General features: G+C 50.0%; 1 protein-coding gene across 1 annotated transcript in view; it reads left to right on the top strand.

Moving 5' to 3' along the window:
• Nucleotides 1–11,336, top strand: part of Mirr (iroquois-class homeodomain protein mirror) — a 42,853-nt gene extending 31,517 nt beyond the window's left edge. The window contains exons 4-5 of the mRNA XM_076766577.1: nt 8,417–8,721; nt 9,051–11,336. Coding sequence (XP_076622692.1) covers nt 8,417–8,721; nt 9,051–9,967 — 1,222 coding nt within the window. The 3' untranslated portion in view covers nt 9,968–11,336. The remainder of the gene's footprint in view (nt 1–8,416; nt 8,722–9,050) is intronic.
• The last annotated feature ends 7,597 nt before the right edge of the window (nt 11,337–18,933 follow it).

Raw genomic sequence — 18,933 nt, forward strand, 5'->3', positions numbered from 1 at the left:
ATACGCGAGCTTTTTAACCCTCTGCACTCCATTGGCGCCGACACGGATACATTCGTGACGGGCACCGGAATTCAGTCCAGGTTTACGGTAAAGCAAAATAGTAATTACATCATATATGAGTAGCGTAAAACAAATTTTAAAGAAAAATCGACAGAGGATAGGTGCCTAAATTTTTTGCCAAAAAAAAAATTTCATATCGTTCTAAAAAAAATATTGTCGGTTGTGGGGGTCAATTACAATCATTTTTGGCGAACAGACATACCCTCGAAATCCTACGCACTTTCGAGAAAAAAATTCAGAAAGGTGGACAAATTTTTGGCAAAATTCAAAAATTTCAAATCGATCTGGAAAAATTATTTTTGGTTGCAGGGGTCAATTACGAACAGTTTTGGTGAACAGACATACCCCCGAAATCCTACGCACTTTCGAGAAAAAAATTCATTACTGAAAATTTGATGCGCATGTTTAAAACATTATGACTTCTAAACAAAATGGTGGCCGTGAAATTTCGTTCCCCTTTGTTACGCGCTATAACTCGTAAGGTATATACCGGGGGCTAGTCTGGCAAGAAAAGCTGATGAATGAAGGGGAAATAGATCCGAAAGCAGCGATAGCGGCGCGGAAAATCGACGAGGTGTGTGCTCAAGGATCCGTGTGGAGCATTATGCTCGGGCGTGCGCGGCGTTCGCTTAACATAAGCATACAAAAAGCCAATAATGCAGAGTTGGCATGCACGGCCGCGAGGTCTCGGGATCGTGCGGGTTAACGGTCTCGTCTTTCCGGCGGATTGGCCCTGCTTCCGGGGACATATAGGGTAAACAATAAAGAAACAACCAGGCCCTGAGTGTATCGGAATCGCTCGTTGTACGAACACAGGGCCGCATACGTGTACTCGTCGCGCTGTGTCCGGCTTACGGCTTCCTTCGATCGCCGACACGTATTATTAAGTGTGTCCGTACAACGACCGATGTGTCGGCACGCGCTCACGGGATTCGAGCGCGTTTAAGGACGTCGTGACGATCCGCGAATCTTAATCGCGACGCGTCGGTTCTCTGGCCGCCTGCGCGACCAACGCACACCTGTGCGTCCAAGCGACACGTCGCGACGATCGACGGGGGGATCGGGGGAGGGCTTCGATCCGAAGTTATGTTAGAGATTTTTCGTCCGGATGCATAAATCGTTGGCTTCGAGCGCGAAGTAAATTTAATTCCATGGATAAACGATACGTGGATGTTTGTTGTTGAAAGAAATTAGCAAAATAGTGTTTGGGGCTTGGGAGCCTGCTATTGGGACTCATCTGTGAGATAACACTAGCAGACATTGTCTTAGAGGAGTGTATATGTAAGAATGTCGAGTACTTGTGAGAGAGAAAGGTTGACCGTAGCCCTCTGGTGACGACAGCCGGGAACTGTCGCTACAGATACTATTCTGAGAGCAAAAATCCTCGGACAGAATCCTAGTTCGACAATATAGTGTCTTTATCTAATCAGGTTTTCGAGAGATAAAGAGTTCCATTTAAATTCTGCAAACATAATATTTAACTAAGATGGTTCCCTGTATAGAATTATTGCTTTAAACGATCATTAGACCCAAGTAGGCGCATTTCTCGATAATATAGAACAGCCTGGGACACTCTGTTTGCCCGCGACAGAAATTGGCTCTTAGCGGAATTGATTTTCACCGATAGCTGTATCTGTTTCCCGTAAATTCGATAAGATTAAACATATATGTTCTTTTTTCATACGTAAAGCCCTTGTGAAACTGGTCGTATGCTCGAGCAGAGAGCAGACGAAAGTAACTACCAGGTTTATTGTGTCTATTATTTACCAACTCGTGGAACGATACGTCGGCGATCCTATCGTAGGCCATTTAGCGTTGCCAACAGGCGGTGTACGTCTCGACGATAAGATCGCTTATTTGATTTACGCTCCGAGTATGTTGCCAACCCCTTCCGTAGGCCCAGCCAAATATTTGCTGTCTTCGGTCGGGATGGAATTATATTGAATCACGATGCGTCCGATTCATCTAACGAGATTGTCGATCGACGGTACCATCTAGAATATACCGAAGCGTTTATTTCTGTTCTTGTGTTTGCTCGGGCGCAGGGAATAGGTGGGTTGTGTAATTGAAAAGATTTTTTATCGAGCGATCTTTCTTCTCTACGATTCCACTTCACTTTAATATCGAATCTTTTGGTGTATCGCTAACAAACCCTAAGTTTAATTTAATTCGTTGTTGACTTCACCCATACTAGACAATAAATAAATAAATCTCTGGGCGGTTCTATCGATCACGAGACACCGTTCACGCAAAGGTTACAAATTCATTCCCTCGAATAACGTTCCCTGGAGGACTCGTTCGCTCGTCAAACTTGGAGCAATCCCTTCCATCTCTGTCTCTCTTTCTCTCTCTCGATCCGAGGCAAACTGGGAATATGCAGGGCTAATGAGTCCAGGACCAGGCGTATCCGCAGCTCACGGATGTGTCACGTCCCGGCGATGATGTACGGCCGTTTAATGACCCGGTTTTCGTCCTGCAGGGGGTGCTTTTTGCCAGAGCACGCGGCAAGGGTTGCACGGAGGGACGCGTCCGCCGAGTGAAAAGTCACTGACACGCGTTTTTCGTTAGTCTGGTATCAAAATCTACGAGTTTCGGTATTTTAATAAATAATAATATCGATATTAAGCTTTTAATATTAATATTTTCTAAGTTAACGTGGAACGTGTCTGACGCCACAGCAATGGGCTTTCCCTCGACAGTCTTCTTGAACGCGCAGATGACAGCGGTTCGTCGAGCTCGCGCTTTTCCCATTAGCGTTAATGGAGGCAGATTAGTCCTGTCGGGCGGTCGCAAAGATTTAATGACTCGGCCGCGCCCCTCGTCTTTCGATACTCGCGGTTGGCTACGTACGCTTTTACGGATAACGCGTGTCGAACGAAAGGTCAGGCCACGTGCACAGAATCCGGACAGGAGGCAAAAAATTGTCCCGCGGTCCGCGCGCGCGTGATTTATAGGTCGATCGTTTTAACGAACTTTCCGTGCCCCCGTCTTACGAAACGTTGGAAATTCAGCGACGCGAAATGGCCGCCGGAAGCTTTTTCGGGAGTCGCGGAGGAACGACTTCGTTCAAAGATCCTTCGATGCGACATACCGCGTACACGAGTCTCGTTGCTGGTCTTTATCGTTTTTTTTATCGAACGATAAAGGTTCCCCGTAGAGCGCATTGTGACGGTAGAACAGGGACAAGTGTAACTCTGGGAACGATACGCGACGAGTCACGGCGCGTAGATCGCATTCTATCATTCGGGTTTAGTAAATTTTCGCGAGTCAGCCATAACAGCGAGCCGAAGTAATCTCGGTTAACGATAATTCAACGGTGGCTGACTTTAATCGCGGCCCGCCGTGGCCGCTCTGTGTGCGTGTCTCTAGATGAATTTAAACGATCGTATGACAAAGTAGCGGGCCGTGTATCATTTTATATAAACTCCGTTACATACGGCCGAACGACCGAGAGAGACGACGAGAGATTGTATAATCTCTGGTCGGGTCGAGGGACAGGCTCTTTGTGTGGGTGCGCGTACGATCGTGTAACCGTGAATGTTCCACCTCCGGGCGAAAGTTCTCGCACACGCGAACAACGGGACGCACAGACGAGCGTGTACACGCGCGCAACAGGAAGTTTACGATCGATCTGTCACGTTGCAACCAACCGGTAATAAAGTTGGGATGTGGAACAACCGACTGTCACCGCGCTCGCAAAACTTACTCGCGACGCGTCGCGCGTCTACTCCCGACCGCTTCTAAGAGCTTTAACGCTACATCTGTACACGCTGCACGCTCCTGTAAACTGCCGCGCCGAATACCTGCTGTTTTTCAGTTTCCTCCTCCCACGATTCCACGCTCGATAATCTTCCCAGTCGTCTTCCGACGAATTAATTCTTTGTACCGTGGAGATTAAAATCCGAATAGTTACCGAATCCGGATGGAACGATGTAATAATTCTTTAACTTTGCTATATACTAAGGTGTTAAAATTGATCTACGTTAGAAAGTTCTTGAATCATTCTATTCATAAACATTCCTGATCCGCAATAAACGGCGAAAGCGAAGTCTGTAAGCCGCACCCGCAGAGACAAGAAGAAAAGAGTTGGTGGATTATAAATTCCAAGATGGCGACGTCACTGGGAGCAACGATGGATATTATCTTTTTCGCAACGTTTTTTTTTTTTTAGACGTAACTCGAAGAGTCGATGAATGGTTCGAACGAAGCTAATTTGATTCGTTGGTACGAAAATAAAATTTGCCCGAGTTCGGGGAGCAGGTCCAACGGAGCGTGAATTCTGGACGAAACGCGAGCGAAAACGAAAAGGCCGAGTCCGGCTTGTTATCCAAACGAATGGCCACGCGAACAGCGATTCAACCGAGCTTCAAACACGCTCCCCAGCGAAACAATTGGACGCGAAGTTCGGATTGGCCGTGGATCGAATATACCTGGGGATCGACGACTCCTGGTTACGGCGCGGAGACAAGCGAAGGAGGACGGATGGATGAAAGGGACCGCAGAAGGCTGGCGTGGCTTCGCGGTTGATTAAACTGAAACGCGACCACGAGGTAGGAACTTCTACACGAACGGGCGCGTGTGGCGGACCGTGTGCGTGCACACGTATCTACGAAAGGGGGAAGATGGCGACGTCAACGAAAATGGCTGCACCTTTGCGTTGATAAAAGCGCGCGAAGCCCGCGAGACCCTGGCTGGAAAGGTGTGCGCCAGCAACAGAGGGAGAAAGGTAGCGGTAGGTGATGGTTGAAGGAGCGAGAGGGTAGAAAGAAGTCGGATATCACCCCTAGTTACGAGTGGTAACGAGGGGCGGAGTCGCGCGAGCCGCACACCTGCCTCGTTTCGAGCTGGTCACTCACCCCCATTTTTATCCCCTTAAAGGCTACGCCTTGACGAACGCGTTTACGTTAACCGCCGAACGAGGGTCGCGAGAAATGGCCGTTTCGGTGGACGTTAATGGTTGATCGCCTCTCGTGCCCCGGGGAATGGTCTCTTCCTGCCAAAAACAAGCGGGAGAATCTAGATTTTTATAGAAAATCGAAGCAGACGGTTTCTAGATACCGGAAGATTTCCAATATTCCAGTGAAATCGATGAGATCCACGTTCTTCGGGTGTCCTTTCCCATCAGCTTCCAAGGGTACTACCCTCCCGGACCACTTTCCAACCCCTTCGTTGGCATTTAATCATCGCGGACAGTTTCTCAACAGTATCAACACAAAGATTCACGCTATTCGTCATACGACCGTCCGTTAACACATTTTTCAACGAGTTCTGTACTCCGTGTTCGCACTCCCCTTCTACAATGGCTGACCGAATCCAGTCGAACTCGTCGCGTAGCTCTGCTGTGACCCCAAAATGTACTCGAATCGAATCTCGTGGGGCTGTTTTCTCTTTAGTATTATCGCATACAGGAATTTGTAAGATATCTACGTATTTCTTACATATGTATTACGTTGAGAGTTCAAAATAGTGTCCCTCCGCAATTATGCGTTGCCTAAAACGAGCTATGTAATGATCTTTCGATGGTTTCGTTACTTATGGTTGTCATCTAACTTGCATAAGAAATATTTTGAATATTCGGTACAAGTAAAGATGACATTGGTAACAAATTGTTAAGTAGCAAAGCGTGAGGCAAATCGGAGGGGGGAGGGGGGGCGTCCGCCCCCGAGTGAAATTGAATTTGGCGCTAGAAAAACAAGATAACGCATCCATCTTGACGTCCCAGCTACAGCTCCATTTCGGAGGGTTGCGAATCGGGAACAAAGCGGAGGACGGTCCGATTAGCAATCGCTATGGAAACAATCGGCTGATGCGATTAGCTTTCTCGCGCGCGTGAGGAAAGAGGCTGATCGCAGCTACGCGCTCGGGCTGCGTATATACGCGTATATAATACGATTTGTATATAGATAACGCGACAGGTCTATATTCCGGGCGTATTTAAAGCTGTCGAGGATGGCGATGGCCGGGCACGGTGGTTGCAGCGATACCGTGGAGAGAGCCTGAGCGAGAGATAGATTGGGAGAACCGTGCAGAAGCAACGCGCCACGGTTGAAAGAGACCGAAAAACGCCGCCAGAAGGATAAAGAAGACAGAGAAAACCGACCGGGGGCGGTCGGGGGAGGGAGGACAGGTGGACGCAGAAGAGGCGGAGAGATATAGGGAGTCGACACGCGGCGGGCGGCGGGCGACGGAATCGGGTAGAAAGCAGCAGTTCCCGCTCTCGGGGGCGGCTGGCTGTTATCATGAGAAACAAGCTTCCACTCTGATTTTTTAATCCGATCCGCGCCCCCTGCCACCGGCTGAATTTTAAAATAACTGCAGAACGCCATTTGCTCCTCGCAAACAGACCGGGGTTAAGCCATCCTCTCCCTCTCGCCCTCAGCTCTTTCCTGTCTTCCTGTTCCTCTCTGTTTCGCCGGCGTGCACACACAGGTCCACGTTCCTCCGCCTCTCCTCTCTCCTGTTCCCTTCGTCTCTGGCTCTTTCGTTCTCTTTGCGCGCGTGCACCGGGGCTCAGCCTTCGACCCTCCACGCTGGATGGATACGGGAGAGAGAAAAAGAAAGAACGTGTGCGCGAGTCTACATCGTCGACGGGTTGGAAGCGGCTGTGATGCCAAATTGAAATGTTTAGCGCCTCGTTTCAGCCCGCTGCGAATCCCGGCGCGTGCAGTCCCCCTCCCCCCCTGGGGGAGGGTGGAAGCGAGACGAGCAGAGGCCGCGAAGGGAACGACCGGCGTTGGAAAGATAGGGGGTGAAAGAAGACAGAAGAGATACCGCGTATAGGCCTGCCTCGGGGAAGGCCAGATAAGTGACAGTTTTATTAATTTCCCATCTCCGCTGCCACCCCCTCGATCCGCCAACACCGGGAACGTCAGTCGCGCGTCCACACACGACGAAAGAGGGCGAAAATAAAGCTCAATAACGGCGGCCAGGAGTCTCCGTAGTCGACAAAGGTGCGTTTCCGAGTCGACTCCGAGGGGATTTGGATCAGCGATATCTCGTCGTTCAGGATGTTGCTCGGTGCCTTCGTGACGGAGGGGTGACTTTCTGGAAAAGGGATCCTTCCATTCAGAGATTATTCCGGAACCGCGATTTTTCGCAGCTGGAAAATCGCCACCGGGACCGGGTTTCGCCCAGGCGTTTCCGGTCGAGAGACTCCGTCCGGTTGTTTCGAACAAGAGAGTCGAGTGGGGGTGGAACAAGGAAAAAAGTAAGAGAAGCAAGGTGGGGAACGAGCATCTCCCAGCCGTTTGGTCGACGGTGGAAAATTTAATTTCGATCCCGTCGATTCAGCAGTTATACCGAAGTTTAATCTTTGATAAGGGTTAGTCTTTTAGTAATGGGATCCCAGGGGGTTGGTCGCTCCAGTCCGACCGGGCGAGGCGAGGAACGGGGTCCACGCCGCGCTCTCTCGACTCCTTTCCACTCCACTCCTCCGGCCAGGATAGAAGGAAGGAGCTTAAACCGTTAGATAGAGATCTGCTCTCGGGATGAAAGTAGTAGCTACCCGCTTATATCGTTCCTCTAACCAAGGAGGACTCGGACTTTTCTACCGTGCCGGGGGAAGGCGTAACGAGCCTCACGATTGGATAAGTTTCCCGACACGAGGTTCCACCGGAGACTTTGCCATCTTCTTCCTCCCCTCCCCGCGCTACGCCCCGGTCGCGTTGTCTCCTCTTATCCAGTTTGCTCGTATAACGTATCGCGACTTGTGTACGTCCCCGACCGCCTTATATCCGGGTCACGTGCATCCTACGACGATGAGAACGGCCATCCTCGAAGGACTTAATAAAAGAATCCTCTCCCTGAGCAGTTCCATTAAAGACTTCGATCGGTTCGCCACCCCTACTCGCCACGAGTGGGGGCTTCGATTCGCGCGGACCGCTGTGTTATCAATTTGGGGGTTATAGGACCTTTGGAGAAATTTAGGGTCGGTTCGCCCCGTTTATATCCTGTCGAGGATGCTGTACACTAAACCTGGAGTAACATTCGATATTGTTCGAGTCTAGTTAATAATTTATTTTAGTACAGGACTCTCGTACGAGTGACAGTTTCCGCTCGTATCGAGAAGATCAATTTTTAAGGTGAGATGTAAAATAAAATAAATTTAACCGTAGCTTGCGAGTATCGCTGAAATCACAAAAGGTAAGTGCCAAAACACGCGTTTTATTCCTATCGCTGATATTCCCCGCGGCAGTCACCGTATTAAGAATAGTCGATCGATCCAACGAATAAAGTAATTTCTCAAGATCGAGCATCCGTTTTGAAATTTTTCGTGATTCGAAGATCACGTATGTTCGAAATCGAATATACTAGGGCGACGTCGTTGTTTAACGGACGTCTAATTTATCTGTTACAGTTATGGCATGGACCTCAACGGCGCGAGACGGAAGAACGCGACGCGAGAGACGACGAGTACACTGAAAGCTTGGCTGAACGACCACAAGAAGAACCCGTACCCGACCAAGGGCGAGAAGATCATGCTGGCCATCATCACGAAGATGACTCTGACGCAGGTGTCGACGTGGTTCGCGAATGCGCGCAGACGTCTCAAGAAAGAGAACAAGATGACGTGGGAGCCGAGAAACAGGGTCGAGGACGAGGATAACAACAACGAAGACGACGACAGCGGAAGGAAGAGCGTGGACGAGAAGGATCGATTAGGTAAGGATCGCTCGACGTACGATTATCCAATATTGCTGCAAATTGCGAGTAGCAGAAATTTTATAGTACAGTAATGGTTCTCGAAACGAACTCAAGATGCAATTTGTGAACTGAGCAGTTCTATCCCTCCCAAGTAGTGTACAGGATTCTCCTCCTCATGAATCAATTTGAATCCACAGGTTAAGAACCACTGTTTTATTCTATACACTTTACCTAAGTGTTTCCCATAGCTTACCACACAATGCACGATAACTATTAGAGAGTTAACCTCTGATAAGTTTGGCGGCCCGGTTCCACCATCCAACGACACCTTCCGTTTCCTGTTGCAGATTCCAAGGACTCTGGTACCGGTTCGAGCGAGGACGGCGAGCGACCAGCCCACCGGATGGACCTGCTGCACGGTACCAGCGGCGGATCCGGGGTGCAGGGCAGAACCGAGAGCGAGTGGAGCGAGTCGCGGGCGGACAGTGGTCCGGACAGTCCCGAGTGTCTGTACGACCAGAGAGAGCCGAGGCATCCGCTGCAACTGCAGCATCCCGCGTATCTGGCGACGACCCACGGCAGATTGTTGCGTCACCCGTCCCCGGAGAGCACGCCGCCCAGCAGCCATCATCTCCCGGCGAGCACCAGCATGCCGTCCACGGGCAGCGTGGTGACCACGAAGCCGAGGATCTGGTCGCTGGCCGACATGGCGAGCAAGGACGGGGACCAGCAGAGCCCGAACCCGACGACGATGTCCGGTCTCTCGTCGCCGTATAGCGGAAGCAGCGGCGGCGGAGGCGGGGGCGGCGGTGGCGGGAAACTGGTGAGCCCTCTGGCGAGTCGTCTGCCTCCCCATCACCCCCTCCATCCGGCGATGCACTCGGGGGCGCAGTTCGTGCGACCGCATCCGGACTTCTACCGGAACCTGTACGGCGCCTCTCACCTTGGATCCGGTGACATGTCCTTGCTGGAGACCTATTCGAGGACCCTGGGCGGACTCAGCGGCGTGATGCCGCCGTCCACGGCCCCCAGCATACTGACCTCCCCCGCCTCGGCCGTGTCCGCCACCGGCAACGTGAAACCGTTCACGATCAACGGGGGCGGCGGCGGACCCGGGGGGCCAGCCGTCCTCCTGACGACCGCGTCCTCGGGCCTGTCCCCGTCCTCCTCGTCAACCGCCTCCTCGGGCGGGTCCGACCAGTCGCCCCATCCGAGCGGCAACCTGCCACCGACGCAGGAGCTCAAGTCACCGGGGCGAGTGTGATTCCCCCGTGAACCCATGGACTGATTTAACTGACTCGATCGAACCGAGCTGACGGACCGCCGCGTGGAGCCAGTCGCGAGCGCGCGGCGCTGTTGTGTGGTGTGGATGACAATAATAAGAGACTACGATCTTGTAATTAGTGTACAGTAACTGGACCGAAGAACCACGGAACGAGATACACCCTACCCTCGGATCACCCCCGTCCTCCTTTGTTCCTAGTCTCTCTTCATCGTCTTTCGTCCTTCCCCTTTCCTGGTCCTATCGGCTACACCCCCCGATCGCTCGTTCTCCTTCACGTCGGTTCTCTCCGCTATCCTCGACGATAAACAAATAAGGAAAAAAGTAAGGAGAAAACGAAAATCGTAGGCCCCCCGTTCCCCCCGTTTATCTCCGTAGGCAGCAGAGCAGCAGCTATCGCGGTTTAAATGAAAAAAAAAAAAACACTATCCTAGGCGTCGACTCGACAGTCATATTATACATAAAGTACTATATATATAAATACACGGTAATAATAATAATTATTTATGCGTTTGTAAATAGTAGAGAGGGCCCAGTAGAGAGCGTCCGGCCAGTGTATGTATTGTATGTAGAGTAGGTACGATATTATTATTATAATATTTGAGATCATAATTCATACTAACGACGGCGATGACGACGATGATTATTATTATTATGATTATGATTATTATTATTATTATTATTGTTATTGCAATGTTTATAATATTATCGATTCGCGTCGACTCGGTCGATCATGACGAGGTATGGATCGTTGATCGCTGCGACGGATCACGGGTGACGGGACGGAGCGCACGAATCCGCGCGGGAGCCTCGGTTTCTCCGTTCGTAAAAGTATTATTTATTTATTTGCTCGACGCTCGAGATCGTCGGCGAGTCTCGAAGGCGCGATCGACCGACACCTTCGACGAACGACGCCGCCTCTTCTTCCTTTCGCGATCCTCTTCTTCGCCTTTTGCCGCTGAATTTCGTCGAACGCGCTCCGCTCCGCCCGTAATCCGCCAGAACTTAGAATTCGCGTTGCGCCCCGCTGCCGCGAACAAGCCTTCCGATCCTCTATCCGGGACACTAGGGACATGAACAAGACACACACACAGAGACGTACTAAACTTGGGTCCCTAGAAGGTTGGACGAGACGCACGCGACGCCTGCAGGGCGCAGCGACTGTCAACATATCATGTCATGTCGAGAGTGAACGATCGCCATCACCTTTTAGTCATTCGTGTCCAAAATTTCACGCGAGCTCGCCGATGCCACATTGGCAGATGGCTTGCAGACTGTGTCCTTTCGCAATAAACGAATCATTATAAAAAAAAAAAATAAACTCTGCAGGTCTCGTCATTCTTTCCCAGCCCATCCGTCCTGCGCTTGATCGGTGGCCCCCGTCTCCTCGATCGACGCGAAGAAACTCCGAGAGATCTTCGACTGGGTGAAAAAGGGTAAGTAATCTTGGCGATTGAAGGTGGATGAACCATCTGCTACTGCTTTTAACGAATATTCCAATTCGGTTTCGTCGATCGTTTACTACTTTGGCTTTTTTCTAATTATTTCTAGCTGACTCTGCGATCTGATACGTAAGTAAGGAGATATCTTTTTTTTTAATATTGCTACTGGTTTGAACCGAGAAACTGTTTAAACAATAATAACAGTAGTATTTAGGTCCGGGTCGAAGTGGACCCTCCGCCTATCGTTAAATTCGCGAGCAAAGATGGACGTCGAGGTATCGTTCGTTTAACGACTCGTTCGCGAATCATTATGCCGTTGTGTCTGGCCTAATCGCGGCGCATGCATCCCGACGGCGGAGACAATACGCGCCGGGACTCCTGGCAGCGCAGGGGACGGTCAGGCGAAGCAGCCGGCGGCGGTAGATGAATATGAAACGTCCTCGTTCTCGGAACCGGCCGCAAGATGTACTTATAAAAATGCAAAGCGACCGACTTCTGGGTGGTTGCGGGACAAGCTTGGTTATTAGTAAACATTTAAATCGACAATCGCTATAGGTATACGGACAGCGGGGAATGCCGATCCGCGTCTCCGTTCCCTTCGTTCGGTCCTCTCTCTCTTCGGTCGGCCGGGTCTGTCGCTGTTTCGCAACCTGGACCGACGTTTCGTCCGTCTCGTTTCCGCCAGCACGGCAGCCGGGAGGAACGGAGGAGAACGACGCACCGGCCAAGATCGGTCGTGGTGGAGGAAACAAGAAATCAAGCCGCGGGACCACCCGCCACGGCCTTGGGGGCACCGAGCCGCGGATCCCAAGGAGGTCCATCCCGTCTTCATGAATCAACTCGTTCCTGAATCGGCATAAACCTTCAAAGGGTTGTGGGGGTCCTTCCTTCTCGGTCCTCTCGCTAGATCCCGCAGAGTTATGTGGACATCCCTTTTCGTTTGGCTTCTTGCAACGTTGCCCGCTCGGTCCCCGCCCGGGTTATATCTAGGGAAAACGCTCGATGGGTGATGGAACGCTTCCGTTTACGTTTCAATTCCGACCCGCCTCTGAATCGGGGACGAAGAAGGTAACGACAGTGGGGTTAATACAAAAAATAGGATACCTTTTTTTAATAAAGTAGGGACTCTCGAAGCGTCCCGGAAACCCCCGTGTGGCTCCCTGTTGGCGTTAGGGGCGAAAGTCTAATTTTAGAAATACAAAAATGTATTCCGGCGCGCCGTTAGTGCCGCGAACGGCATTTAAATTGCCCAGTAAACCCGTTTTATGCCATCGTAAAGATACCGATGTGCAAAAATGCAGGTGTATAGAGGGAACGCTAAGGCAGAGTATCCCCACGGGCGACCAGTACCTGTCGCAGATAAACCGACCCATTACCAGTATAGTAGCCCAGTTGTAAAATGATCGTGTCGCGGGGTACTAACTGAGACAACACTATCTGCCGACGACGGGGATGCAGTTTTTAGCGGCATTACCGCTCGAGGACAGACGATAATCGACCACTTATCGTGCAAGTACACGCGGATACTGTGGGAACACCCTTAGAGCGTGCAACGATTCGATGGAATAAACCGCGATTAATGGCGCCTGTTCCTAGCAGTGTCCTCCCCACGTCTCTGCGTTCTGACGACTGCTGTTCTGATCGGTCGTTATCGAGCTCTCGTTTCGAATAGGTCTACTATCGATACTCCGAGTTCCTTGATGAAGATGACAATCTCTTGTAATAATTTTAGATATTTAGCTAGAATCGTTTGCAACGAGCACGATATACTATTTGAAAATAAGTCGAGAAGGTCAACGGCGTTTCCATGAAGGAGCCCAGCAGCGTCCACGTTCCTAAATTGTTGCAAGACATTTACTGGCCTCCGGGCGACCGTCCAGTCGAGCGATAAAAATTAACAGCGGATCGCTAGATCGTCTCGACGAACGGACGAAGAGTTTTCGTCCTGTGGGTCGCGAGGTCCTCGAACCCGTCTTCCGCGGAATCCTCGTAAGTCTTATCCGAGGAGGCTGCAAATGGGCGCGCAGGTTGGCAGCGGTCAGCCGGGACGCCTCCGTGACTCCGTGGCGGGGAAGAGGCGATAAACTATACTAAACTGCTCTCCGTGGCGATGCTTTATTGGCTTTTATCGAGTTTTAACGCAAGCATGCCGGACTCCTTTAAGGAAACGCCGTTAATTTTACGACGCGGGCATATTTAGCCCGCGGGCTTCTCGTAAAATCATACTTCGGTCGCGATAAAGTTAAAACATCGGCAGGCTTAAAGCAAAGTTCGCCTCGTAAATATGAACGGGGGCGGGCGAGGGGTAGGCAGAGAGGATCGGGTGGCAAGTTCTCGCGTCGATGCGATACATACTCGGGGCACACGTATATTTTCCACGCGCACGGTTTATGTGTGCGCTTATGTACGCGACGAGGGGTGGAAGTACCCCGAGAGCCGTCGACGGGGGGTGGCTGACGGAGCTTTCGCGTCGTTGTAATTAACTTATGGTAATTAACGGGGCCGTGGGCGGGAAAGAGTTTTATTAGGCTTCCGCGTCTTTTCAACTTTTTTTTTTTATTACGCCGTTTGATCGAAACCAACCCGGGGGGTGGCTACGCGAAACTGCTGTCAGTTCGGCTTTGAGACTCCTGTACTGTTTGCAGAGATTCGTATATTGACAGGTCTGAGCAGTGACTGTAATAACAATACTACTAAATACAAACGAACCGAGCATTTAAAAGAAAGAAAGAAAGAAATTTATACGCTTTTGAGATACGGTCGTCGAACGAACGGTGGACATTTTGGTTGGGAGGGGTGGACGTACCGACGCGTTGCTAAAAAGTTGTCGACCCCCGGCGAATAATCCGCGTGGAGGTTTTGAAAAGTTGCATAAACGAGGGACGGCGGGTATCCGCGGTGACGAGGAAAGCGGCGCGTTTGTTAGCGGCCACCGGGGCGGCAATAAATCTTCCAAAAAATGCTTAGCCCGGGCAGATTCGTCGTCGGAGTCGACAGGTAGCGGACAGTGCCCGGCGAGTGTCGCTCGTAAAATTCGGATTTGTCCAATGCTCGTTAAGAGAGAAATTCAAAACCGTCTTTCGTTCCCACTCGTTTCGACTACCTCTCTGTCCGCCTCCATCTGTTCCATCGCATTCTCCGTTACGCTGGTACGCTTCGAGGCGCGGCGAGAGTAATCTACACGGTCGCGGGACGATCTATCACCCGCACAACGAAAGTTTGACGCGACGTCAAAACGCGAGCCCGTTAATTTTTCATGTCGTTCCACCCGGAACTCGCGCCGTAACTGCGTCCGTCCCAGGCCCCGAACCTCTCGTACGTACACGCCGTGTCCTCCTGATCCGCGTCCTCGACGCTGGTCCAGCAAGTTGTTTCGACGTTGCCATTCATTATTCACCACCTACACGGCCACGCTACCTTTCGACGCGAAGATACGCGACAGGGAAAAGGGACCCGGGACCCGGTTCGACCGACCATCTGCGTTCCTCGTCGAGGGTTTTCGCGGGTCAAGGACATTTCCACGACTGGGAGGACCTAGAAGCTGGACACAGGCGATTCCTCGTTGTAAAACACGAGAAAAATATCGAGTAACGATATTCGAGCTTCGTTCTCGAAGAAATCGAAATCGAACGCTTATACAGGGCAAGTAACCGTATATTGTCATTTAGATTCACGTTATTATTATTATTACGCGTAGCCAAAAAATGTTTCAAGCGAAGTTAATTGATTTCGAAAGGGGCACATTTTGACGATAGTAGTTTTTCCGTAGGTCGACCTGTAGAGGATACACGAAGATCATTAATGTTTTTATAAATGAAATCATATATTTTTTATCGTATCATTGAATGCACCTTGATATTCTCTACAAAAAAAGCATTAGTTTAGGAGATATTAGGAGGTATATAATCGCCTGGTGATCTCCGTGTCATCGATGGAGATCTAAGGGAAAAGATCTCGCAGAAGGACGCGATACGAAGTAAAGAGGCCACGGGGAAATTTCTGAGAACGAGATCGCCTTTTCCTTTTTTTTTTCTGCTGCCGGGTAACAGCAGCTGAATCGGTAAAGAACGTCGGGGACGTCCGTGACGATCATAATATATCGTCGACGTCTGGCTTTCCGATTTGTGGCCTCGGTATCGAATGTTTGATGCGGCCGCTCCTCTTCGACGTAGGTCCCGGATACGGCGGACAGTCTATTGTTCCTGAATAAACCATCGTATGGCCGAATACCAACGGCGGGCAGTAACTCTTCCACTTCCCGCGCGATTACTTGAAAAAGTCGCGTGTCCGTTCCCTTCCGCCGCGGTTCTTCGTCCGCTACGCGAGTCTACTGGTTGGAAATCCGCCGACCGTCCAACTTTTGCGAAACTCGTTTGTTTGTCAGCTCGTGAAATAAGTCTTCGAGTTTGGAACGCTCCGAAGATCCCTGCTCGTTCAGCTCTTTCTTCCGCCCCCGGGCTCGTATACAAACCCAAATCGTACTTTCGCCAGTTTTATTACCAAATTTTCACCATATTCGCCCCTGATATCGTTCCCTCGAATTACGTTATCTTCTGGCCACCCGCGAGATTCGTTGAAAAACTGCTGGAAGTAAATGTTACCATTTCGAAAGAAATTAATTTAATTTGGAACACATGGTATACTCCGAAGTTCCTGGTCCCGGAACGAGGCTTTCGTCGAGGCTGCCGGTATTTGTCACGATCTCGCGACAGCTTCCACGGCTAAAGACCAAAGGACCGCGTCGAAAGGTGCGAGTTCGGATCTGGCAATAAACCGATTGCTGCCAGAGGCCGGAGTAATCCTTCGTAACCTGGCGTCTACGCGTCGTATCCGGGAGGCCAGGTTCCCTCGAAACGCGCCGACGACGACGAAAACAGAAAGAGCCACGGCGATATTTCATTCGGCGTACGATCCCGCGAATTCGCCCGCTCAAAGACATCAAAGGAGGCACCCGGGAGTTGCCGGATGTCCGGCTGCTGCGCGACAACCGGGGCCACTTCGTCGTCGACGGAGAAACTAGAAGGTGCATACAGCCTGTCACACAAGAGCGTGACTATGTTTACAAAATCTCGTGTCCAGTGGGAATACGGTGTAATAATTTAAACACGCGTATTCGCTAAATTGTTGGGAGCACTGGAAATAATTCTGAATCTCGTTTATTAGTTTCAACATTGCAAACGTTGCACGTATTTTTATTGCATTAAAATTTATATATATTTGTACCTGAAAAAATAATATTTACGCGTTTTATAATTGTAAATATGGAGTCTGACACCTGGTAAAATTGACGAGATTCTTCACCTTCGTCTGAATCCTATAAAAAATGAATGAATCACGAGGCAACAGCCTCGAGGAAGCCGCAGTTTATCATCGAAGGCACTAACGCATCATATTCGTACGATATGGAGGTCGTTACCCGTTTCATACGCGGAAACATTTATAGAAAGCACGCCGAGACGTTGCCAAGCCATAATCGTTAATGGACATGATTGGATTCATTATTAACACCATTCACGCAACGGACACTACTGTGTCATCGTATAACGAAGCACGGTCTTTCGGAGAATTTTATGTCTACACCTCCGTTTCCATTATTCTTTAGGCACTCTTGCCTAGTCGATTGACCCGATTGTTTGCAGTTTCGTATTTCGTGTTAATGTCTGCTGCGAGCAGAGCGTGTTTACGTCGATTAATAGGAAAGGATTGGAAGATAGAGTATGAATTAGTAGGTAGAGAACTAGAATAATAATTTTCCGTCGCTGAATACAAAGTGCCGATATTTCTGTAAATTCATTCGTGGCTCCCAGTGTCGAGTATATAATATTAAAAATTTCCTCGTTCAAAACTCTGGTTTACGATTCGTAATTAAATTAAAAGTTTCGATATCGATTCTATTTTATGCCGCCTCGATTGTAAAAATATAATATTTTCTTTTGCACGCTAATGGAATTTTAATCCGTATAATAAACAAGTACAGATAATTTTCGCGTGGAAATATCGCGGTTACGCTCTTGTGTGGCGGACCGTACGAGGCGGAGGGACGTTCAGAAGAGGAGCCAGGGAGAGGTCGTAGAAGCTGAAGGAGAATAGGAGGAAAAAGAAGAGGCGGATGGAAGCTGAGCGTTCAGCGAGGTACTCGAATTCGTCGGGGGCTTGTCGGCTGGCAAGTACGACATAAGTCACCTACTAAATTAGTGGGCAAGGGGCGGCGCATAATTCACCACGGGTTAATTGGCGAGCGTTTTCACGCCAGCCGCCAGTCTGTCAAAGCGGCTACAGTTTAGAGAACCGTAGAGATCCTCGCCAGGGGGAACGAGGACGGACGCGCCACCCGGTATAGAATCAATTTTTAAGCGGTTAACGGGCCTGTCTCCGAGCGTTTCCCGAGGAATCCGATGAGAAACACACGCCGGCCACGGTTAAAAGCTGAATTAACGACCGACAGCGATAACGCCGCGACAACGAGACAGCATTGTTACGCGAAACGGTAATTGTTCGTCGGCTATTCGGATATTAGGTTTAGAGAGAGCGAATCTGTCCGGTGGACGGTTCAATCGCGGTTAGAGCGCTTGTCCGCAGAACAGACGCCCCTTATTACTTTCCGCTTTCGACGTTGATATTTAATACCGTGTACGTGGCTCCTCGGATTCGTGAATTAACATACTAGGCTTCACGCTATCCTACTTTTCCCTGGTTAGATCAGAGCGATATGGAGATAGCTGTTTCCTTGATTGCGATCGAGCACAGGAAGCGAAAATACTATCGTACCGGGCAAACGCGTTCCGAACGCGAACGGTTTTCTTAATATTTCACGTACTTGCCAACTTCTTACTTCGCGAAGCGTTTACTATTAGTGTCGTGGAGATCGTAGATATCCACGTATCGTGACGCGCGAGGCAAGTTTATGCGACGGAAGTAGCGGTACGATTAAAACGAGGACTATCCTTCCTGCAGAAATATAAACTAATAATCTTTCGTAATACAGAAAATTTATTACGAAACCACTCGTTGTTTGAATTAAATATTTTCTCGGTAGAAATCTACGTTTACGGGACCGAGTTTCCATAGGGGGAGGAGAAGACGCCTCGATGTCGGATCTTTCTCTCTCTTGTTTATAAATACTGCGTCCGAAGCACGCGTAGAGGAATAAGGGGCCACGGATATCTCGGGAGAATGGAAGAACGTGCAGGAAAAAGAAGCTGGCTCACTGGCAGCCGACAACCGCGACAGACGACGCCGACTCGACGCTGTCCGCGAGGATGCCGCGGCGCTTCGTTAGGGTCCGCGACGATATGACTTATTTAATCGTTTCGGGCGAACGCTGATGGGCCTTGGAATTTCGCAGGATCACGGGCCCACCGGAGGAAACGCGATTCACGGTGCAATATATTCCACCGGTGCTCCTAACGAGACCTCGAGGACGGGTCGCTTCTGACCCACGTTTCTATTCAGTTCCTTTAAACCCTTAACGTTCATGCCAGAGTCTGATTGCTTTGGAAAACGATA

The sequence above is a fragment of the Colletes latitarsis genome, chromosome 6, assembly GCF_051014445.1.
Source record: "Colletes latitarsis isolate SP2378_abdomen chromosome 6, iyColLati1, whole genome shotgun sequence".
In the NCBI taxonomy this organism is placed as follows: domain Eukaryota; kingdom Metazoa; phylum Arthropoda; class Insecta; order Hymenoptera; family Colletidae; genus Colletes; species Colletes latitarsis.